The sequence below is a fragment of the Drosophila erecta genome, unplaced genomic scaffold (assembly GCF_003286155.1).
Source record: "Drosophila erecta strain 14021-0224.00,06,07 unplaced genomic scaffold, DereRS2 tig00000000-arrow-pilon, whole genome shotgun sequence".
NCBI classification, from domain to species: Eukaryota; Metazoa; Arthropoda; class Insecta; order Diptera; family Drosophilidae; genus Drosophila; species Drosophila erecta.
In genome coordinates this window covers 17,134,366-17,142,367 of record NW_020825194.1, presented here as the reverse complement: position 1 = coordinate 17,142,367, position 8,002 = coordinate 17,134,366, and the positions used below count along the sequence as shown (strand labels likewise).

General features: G+C 42.0%; 3 protein-coding genes across 4 annotated transcripts; 1 reads left to right on the top strand and 2 right to left on the bottom strand.

The window, feature by feature from the left end:
• Window positions 1–1,720: 1,720 nt before the first annotated feature.
• LOC6553276 (circadian clock-controlled protein) lies at window positions 1,721–3,078 on the top strand. Of its 2 annotated transcripts, XM_026983843.1 has the most exons (4): window positions 1,852–1,861; window positions 1,982–1,988; window positions 2,168–2,408; window positions 2,515–3,078. In XM_026983843.1, the coding sequence occupies exons 1-4, from the start codon at window positions 1,859–1,861 to the stop codon at window positions 2,951–2,953; spliced, it is 690 nt and encodes a 229-aa protein (XP_026839644.1). In that variant the 5' UTR covers window positions 1,852–1,858; the 3' UTR covers window positions 2,954–3,078. The 2 variants fall into 2 exon arrangements, with proteins under 2 accessions (XP_001980135.1, XP_026839644.1); XM_001980099.3 differs by having other exon boundaries at window positions 1,721–1,988.
• On the bottom strand, window positions 3,077–4,395 carry LOC6553146 (protein takeout). Its single transcript, XM_001980100.3, has 4 exons — window positions 4,054–4,395; window positions 3,590–3,909; window positions 3,456–3,510; window positions 3,077–3,396 (listed from the first exon to the last, which is right to left on the bottom strand). The coding sequence occupies exons 1-4, from the start codon at window positions 4,154–4,156 to the stop codon at window positions 3,095–3,097; spliced, it is 780 nt and encodes a 259-aa protein (XP_001980136.1). The 5' UTR covers window positions 4,157–4,395; the 3' UTR covers window positions 3,077–3,094.
• Window positions 4,396–4,426: 31 nt separating this feature from the next.
• Window positions 4,427–7,973, bottom strand: LOC6553147 (inhibitor of nuclear factor kappa-B kinase subunit beta). Its single transcript, XM_026983841.1, has 5 exons — window positions 7,570–7,973; window positions 5,779–7,253; window positions 5,556–5,725; window positions 5,096–5,491; window positions 4,427–5,037 (listed from the first exon to the last, which is right to left on the bottom strand). The coding sequence occupies exons 1-5, from the start codon at window positions 7,709–7,711 to the stop codon at window positions 5,004–5,006; spliced, it is 2,217 nt and encodes a 738-aa protein (XP_026839642.1). The 5' UTR covers window positions 7,712–7,973; the 3' UTR covers window positions 4,427–5,003.
• Window positions 7,974–8,002: the final 29 nt, after the last annotated feature.

The following is an 8,002-nucleotide window of genomic DNA, read 5'->3' as shown; positions in this document are numbered from 1 at the left end:
ACAACCTGGAGGTACTGAAAAAAGCTGTATAAGAAACCAGGAATGCACCAACAAGTGTGAAAATAAACGCCAATAAAACATAAATACAAAAAATCAATAGCGAACATTAAACTCGTTTGTTTGGCGTTTAAAGAAAATAAAACGCTGGTTAATAATTCAAGCCGAACGTTGCGCAATCCCAGGCCTCACGAGTGGGACAACTTTTGCCGGTTCGACAGCTGTTCAATCTCGGCTGGATTTTATTTATATTGTTTTTATGGGCTAGTCGGTAAGGAAGCAGCTTCAATTTAAAATATCGCAATCCGCAGACACGAATTTTGGTAATTTCCGCACGCAACTTTTACGCCCAAATACATGAGAGATGAACATGAATGATATTTCGGATATACGGTTATTGTCCAACATGCAACATTGAAACCTTGAGGGAGAAAGATTATAATAATAATTATTAGTCACATAACAGTTGAATTTGCATATTCATGTTTTCGTAAACTGCGGCAATTAAGTGACTTTAAGATGACAAATGAGTATTAGAGATGCAAGCGTGAGATTGTTTTTATTTTTATATTTTAGGTTTACAAAAGAGTGGTAAAGGTATTGTAATGTAAGAGAATGGTAATAGCACATACAAATAGAATTACCCTTATGTCCTACTTAGTGTCACGAAATGTATTTTCATGGGTCCAATCACTGGACCACCTCTATGATAAGTATTAATTGGGGAGACTGCGTAACAGAAACTTGCAACCAGAGTGCACGCGACAAGCCCCACAGGAAGGGGGGTTGTGGGGCATGGGCAGACCCGGTGGCCCGAGGCATTGGAGCACGAAGAGACCGAAAACCGGACAACACCCGTGACAATGAAGGGGCAAGGCAGTGTCGACGGTCCCAGGCAGACAACTCCAACTCCCGGTGCTATCGAACCACGTCTGCGTAATACCAGAAGTAGTCAACAGGTGAACAACTTCGGGGGAGCTCTGGTGGAGCTCGAAGCAGGCTAGGCCATACAGACATACCACATATGTACATATGTATGCGTGCCAGCGTGTGTGTGGCGCAACGTTCATAAACATAAACAACCTGGGAATCGGTGGCGTTTACGCGGCAAACGAAAGTAAAATGTAAGGTAACATAAAAGCACAAATATCAATACAACAAATAAAACATCCCAAATACTCGGTCAAGTGGTGGAGCTTCATGTGCACTACACTTGGGAAAGTTGGCTAGTACCTGCAGTAATTAAACCCGATGAAGCTCAACGGGTTGAGTGTCTTTTATACATTTAATCGTTAACACATTGGGCATTGACTATAGGAAAATAGCTTTCTTTTTTCTACATTTTTTTCTTTGAAGCACCTTAATAAATTAGCGTCGTTACTAGTAATTTCGTGATTTATTCTTGAGAAAGAACAATTCTTTTCAACACCAAAACGTATGCTACATTTTAGATGTAACATCTCTTATTTTCATTTATCGCCTTGTCTATAAAACAATTAATAATATGCCGATTCCTTTAAAACGCATTGCTTTCGAAACATTTTTCATCTACTTTTTTCCCGTCGTCACTTGGCAGGCGGGCAAACGGGTAGTACCGAAATTGCGGAATTCGTAACGCCAGTGCGGGGGGCAAAAAAAAGTGTATGTAAAACTGGCCGCAAAAGCAGCACACGAAAAACACAACTATTGTTGGCCATCATGGCCCTCGATGGTTTCGTTCGGCTTCTCTCGTGGCTATCCCGGCACTTGGTCTCGAGCCATCGCCGCCAACGGTCGCGCTCAACGGATAGCAGATTCACGCCACGGATTTAAGTGCCGATCCAAAGGATACCCCTTGCCTTAGTTTCGTTTGCCTGCAAAAATGGTTAGCACAGCATACTGGAAGTTGGCCGTTAGCTTGAGCGTTTTCGGTTTTATCTGCCTGATACCAAGCTCCCACGGGGCGTATACTCGCGAAATTGTTAACGACAAGTTGCCGTTGCAGGAGAGGCGTAAGTAACGTTGGCCGACAGACAACAATTTTGAAAATGATTAAGCAAACTAAAAAATCAATTTGACCGATTTTACAATGAATCTATAATGGAGGATCACATATAAGGCATTACAAATGCATGTATCAAAAACCCCAATTTGGAAAAAGTAATTTATAACCCAATCCTTTGCCTTCCAGCCCCGTGGTTGCAGACGTGCAAACGCTCTAATCCGAATGAGGACAAGTGCTTTCGGCAACTCTTCGAGGGATGCTTTCCGGCACTAGCCGCCGGAATTCCGGAGATCGGTGTGAAGAGTTTCGAGCCCCTAAACATTGACCAGGTGTCGGTGTCCAAGGGCAGTGGCAACCTGGTGCTCTCCGGAGGATTTCAAGATCTTGTCATCCGAGGACCGTCTAACGCGACTGTGCGACGAGCCAGGTAATTATTTGTACATCACTGAAATTCCCTTTTTTTTTTAATTAAATTAAACTAGAGAAACCAAATAGCTAATAACACACAATCATTTTAATCCGCTACTGTTTAGCTTGGATCTTGAGCGGCGGCTGTTAAACTTCGAGCTGGAGCTACCAAGGCTTAGAATCCGGGCCAAGTACAACCTGAAGGGAAATATCCTACTTTTGCCTCTTGTGGGCAATGGAGATGTGGCTATGGCGCTAAAGCACGTACACACAACCGTGTACACAAGGATCTCTCTACGGAACGAGACCCGCACGGGCGACGAGATCATCCATATCGACGAAATGAAGGTGGGCTTCGATGTAGGCGCCATGAGAATCCACCTAAAGAATCTATTCAACGGAAACGAAATTCTGGCAGCATCGATTAACTCATTTCTTAATCAAAACGGCAAGGAGGTGATAGCGGAGCTGCGTCCAGACTTGGAACTGGGACTGGCAGACATCTTTCATGGACTGTGGAACAATGTCTTCTCCAAAATGCCCACCAAACTTTGGCTGGTTTAGTGATCTTCAGGATCACGTCTGCCGTTTTTGTATTATATTCATAATTTATTTCGCTTTTAATTGTGTGCTTATTTGGTAGGCTACTGTTTGTACTATGACTAAAACATTAAGATAGACAAAAAATATGCTTCACTCGATATATTACTTGGGAAGCAGATCATCGTAGCTAAAAGAAGCAAACAATTTATCCACGGAGGCCCTCAAAATATCCACCAGCGCCTTGGTCATCAACGGACGCACTTCATCGGCCAGAGCCTTCCAGTTCTCGTTGAGGAACTCATTCATGCGATCGCCCAAAGCCTTGTCCCCGTTGAAAAGGTTATCCAAATGAATGTGGACATCAGATAGCTCGTACTTGACCGTAACAGTGTTGATCTTCAAAAAGTTCGCTCCATTCTTTTTATACTCCTGTCCAATCAGCTCGGTGCGCATGGTGATGTTAACTGCAGGATTATTACAAATGAATATATATTATATCAAAGGTCGGAATCTTTTAGCTTACCCAGATCCACCTTGCAATGGCCATCGCCCAGAAGTGGCATCATCATAATTTTTCCCTAAAAGAATAGAATAGTTTTATTTAAGCTAGTTTAGTGTACATTTTCGAAAAGACAGACTTCATACTTCTCTACTGACCTTAATGCTGTAGTCCGATTCCATATGCAGCTTTGGAAAGGTCAGAGACACAATGAACTTTAGTTTTGAAGGCTCCAGACGCAGCTCATTGACCGTGTGCTTGGAGATGCCTGTGACTTTGACGTTTCGGTACACCGAATGCAAGTAGATGGCCCCGGAGTCCTGGTCCATCTTGACTTGAGGAACAACCAGTGGCTCCATGGCCGGTATATACAGCTCAGGTATACCCTCCATAAGTCGTGGACGCAGTGCTTCATAAGATTCTCGAACGCAAGTGTCTAGGTCGGGTGCATTACGATGGCATACCTTAAGAAAAGATGCTAAAAGTACGAACAACAAAATTATTTTATGATCCCCATATAAATTATAGTTTAATTTAAAGAAATTGTAACAATACTGAGTTAGTTATACGGAAATGATTAGACATACAAAATTAATCTATAACTTGATTTTTATCTACGTACGCAGCTGATCCGGCTTTTTCGCCTGAGGTTTGGCAGTTGTCCACTCTATAAGTGATACTACTCCTAGGACCAAAAGCAAGCCCGTCAAACAGTATTGGTTCATTTCGTGTTTCCTTGCGATCTCCTTAAAGCTCTGACAGTGGTCACCGGCTTTCGGCTTGTGGTGGCTACCCAGTTGCTCGATTCGCTTTTATAGCCACGTCTGGCATGGCCAAAAGCCGACTAATTCTCTGTTCTGCCGCATGTGCAATTTCCCGTGACATTGCAATCCTCAGCAAGTTTTATTTCAATTGACCAAGCCAAGCTATATACAGCTGTTTATACAGAAATTAAGCGGTCTGTTATATAGATATATATTTATATATGTACAAGTTTTTGGTTTGTCTTTTAGCCAATAGAATAATACTTTCAAACGAAGAAACAAAGAAAAAACTAACTATATTAGCTGTTGTGTAAATGCTTTTGAAAATATCAAAATTAAATTGTGAGAAATTTAAGCTAAGCTTAACGACCTGTTATATACATCATATACATAGCGCATGTACTATTTATATATATACTAGCGAATAAATATATACCAAGTGTTGATATAGCAATTTAAACATCTGGAAAGCAGACCAAAACCAAATGCACCATTTCACAATACCGCGAACAGAAATTAAGTAATGTAAACATCTGGGTTGTCCAGTTGAAAAGCGGAGTTAGTAAAAATACTTCCTTTTATAATAAGGATTGTCATTTAATTCAATGCTTATAACACATAGCGCATAAACATATTACTAAACTAAATAAAATTCATTCACATTTTTATACAACTAATAAAGCTTCAAAAATTGCCAATTGAGATAACAAAATAAAACTGAAATACATATTTCATTAATTTTGAATGGAAATATTGATAAGATATTGATTAAAATCAAATATAAATTTCTGATCGACCAGAATACACACTAATAGTGATCAATGTCCATTTCTCTAACAAGCCTGTTAAAAGAAATGACTGATTAGTAAATACCTAAAGCAGTATTTAATATTTACTTACATATTGATAATCCTTTCTGCCTCTTCAATAGCGTTTATCGTGCCTTGAGAGTCAAATGTATCTGAGCTGGGTAAGCCATAGCTCATAGTTAGGCGGTCCATCGCTGAGCCTAGCTGAAGAATCGGAAGTTGTGTGGCGGAGTTTGGCGTCAACATTTGTAAATGAATGTCAAATATCTCTTTCTTGATGTCGCAAAATTTTTGTAGGAGCACCGGTATGGACTCCTTGCTTTTATAATAAAGGTAGTGTAGGCTATCGATGGTCTTGGACAGGGATCTAGCCTCGCCCTTATTATATAACTGGGAACGAGTGGTTGCGAAATGTTCGGCGATCTTCCTCAACTCTGACGGTGAAATTTTCGCGCCATTGCAGAGGTATTCCTTATAAAATCGAGTGCTAAGAAGTTAAAAAGAAAAAGAGTGCTTTATATTGGGGTAGACATTTTATATAAATACCTTACCAATCGAATAGATCTTTCTCGCACACCCCCTTCAGTAGTTGATTGGTGCTTTTCACCATGCTTTGGGCTCCACGCAAGCAGCTGTCCAACAAAGACGTAATGGATTTTGCACTTTGTATAACGGCATCGTAGGTGTGGGTAAGCTTCTCCCACTGTATGCTTCTGTTAAGCTGGAAGAACACTTAATTACTATGGGAGTAACTAAAATAGTGGAAATTGGTACCGTAAAGGATGGGATCTTAGCTTGGGCTTCTTTTTGCAAACTTTTAAGCTGATCGTAGGCAAAAGAGATTAGGCAACGCTGCTTATCAATCTTGTCTATGAACGAATATTCGATTATTTCGTCTTCCAGTGAAAGCGCACGCTCGTTTATTCCTGACACAAACATTTCAAAGTTAGCTTGCTCCTTGGTAAGCATGTGGAGCATATCCAATACCACACGTTTTTTCAGCCATCTTTCCTCCGACTCAATCTTGTTTGTAATAAACTTCCGAGCGAGAACCGATAAATTGGGTTCTGGTTGACTGTAGTCACACTTTTCCTTGCCCTGGAAGATGTACAGCATCACAGGTGGATTGCTGCACTTATTCAATTTTCGTGAATCTTTGCTTGTGTCAGTCCACTCTTCCACATACAAATCCAATGGCGTACTTTCAGGCGTAATCTTTTTGTGCGGATGGGAAGTGGGCAGCACGGAGTACAGATCCTTTCCGTCCATTCCGGTGTCCCGGACAATCAAGGCAATTAGATCCTTCATAGTCATCTCTGCCGAGACCGCATACTCGAGTCGTTTGCAGTAATTAACAGCAAAAATAGTTAGCACCTTCATATTGAGTATTTTGTCCAGCTCAGCGAAGACGACTGGAACTGATTGCACTTCATCAGTTGCTAGTTGGCCCCGTTCCTTGTAGCTTGAGTTAAGCGACCTGCGCAGCCATTTTGTGAACTCATCAGCCCAGGGCAGCGACAAATGGTGCTCCTGTGGCAGTTGGAACTGATTCACGAAACGATTACTATTCTCTGGATCCTCCGTGATAGCAATACAATCGGCGGGCTTATTAATCAGATTGACTAAAATATTTGCTGGGGTTTGATGGGGGATGAAAGGCAGTTCACCAATGGCCAGCTCGTAGGCAATTATTCCGACGGACCAGAAGTCCGCAGCCGAGTTGTAACAACCCTTCGCAACCACTTCTGGGGCGAAGTAGTGTCGGGTGCCCACCACGCTCTGCACCATGGTGTGGTCGGGAGTTCTTCGAGCGAGTCCAAAATCGGTAAGCTTATAAACTTTCTTGCCATCAGTTCCTTGTTGGATTACTATGTTGTCCGGTTTTAAATCACGGTGGCAAATACGACACTGTGAATGCAGGAAATGCACGGCCTGGCGTAGGGCTCCCAGGATCTGTCGCACCTCGAATTCCGTCAGACCATTAGCATTCTCCGGGCTCTGCAGACGTTTCCTCACGTCTCCACCGTTGCAGTATTCCAACACAATCACAGGCAACTTGGCAATGTTTGGGAACATGGCATTCAAGTATTTCAAAAAAGCCGGATCCTCGTTGTCCAGGATCACGCCAGCCACAATGTGAGGAGAGCATTGAAACTGGCGGGACCAGTTGAACTCCTTGTTCCAACGTTCGCTAATCTTGACTTGCTGATCGGCACCCTGGGAATCCAACTCCTTTATGTGCTTGGTGGCTAATTGAAAGATAAATAAACACTATAGACTGGATGACGATTTAAAATATCTGCGACGCAGAGTCTGGTTGAGTCAGCCGAAAGGCTATAAGCTATCTTAGCGAGGACCACACACGCGGAAATTCGCGCGGGTGGCCCCGCTTTCAGTATCAGTAATGCACCGGGAGATGCTTGCATCAGCCCCGATTCTAAGAATTCCACATGCTTACTCAAACAAAAATAATCATTTCCATTTGTACATATGTACATACAAATGTATATTTGTGTAAGCCTGTGGGCAACACCTCAGATGTTTATAAGTATGTATGTGGCTCACCAATTTCTCGGCCAGTACTGCGGTTTCGCCAGTGATTCACTTCGCCGAATCCGCCCTGACCCAGTTTTCCGCACCACTCCCATTTCCCAAAGGAGTACATCGTGTTGTTCTTGTTAAGATTTCTTTTATTTGCGGAGTTCATTTTTCTAAGAATCTAATCTCCATGGCACAGGAAAAATCAAAATTTTGCAGCGATCGTTTGAGATGGGCGATAGTCGACATCTCGTGCTTTTGTAACAGCGTGCAGCAGCATTTGCGGTCACAAAAGCTGCAGAACGTGCCCAGCAGCTAACACTTTAAAATAAAATTAATATTTTGCATTAAGCTGCACTTAATACAACTTTTTTTAAATTTCAGTTTGCTGCTTTTAATCATATGAAAACCCGTTCAATAATTAATTGTCAACTGGTTCTTAAAGTCTGGAACATTTTGT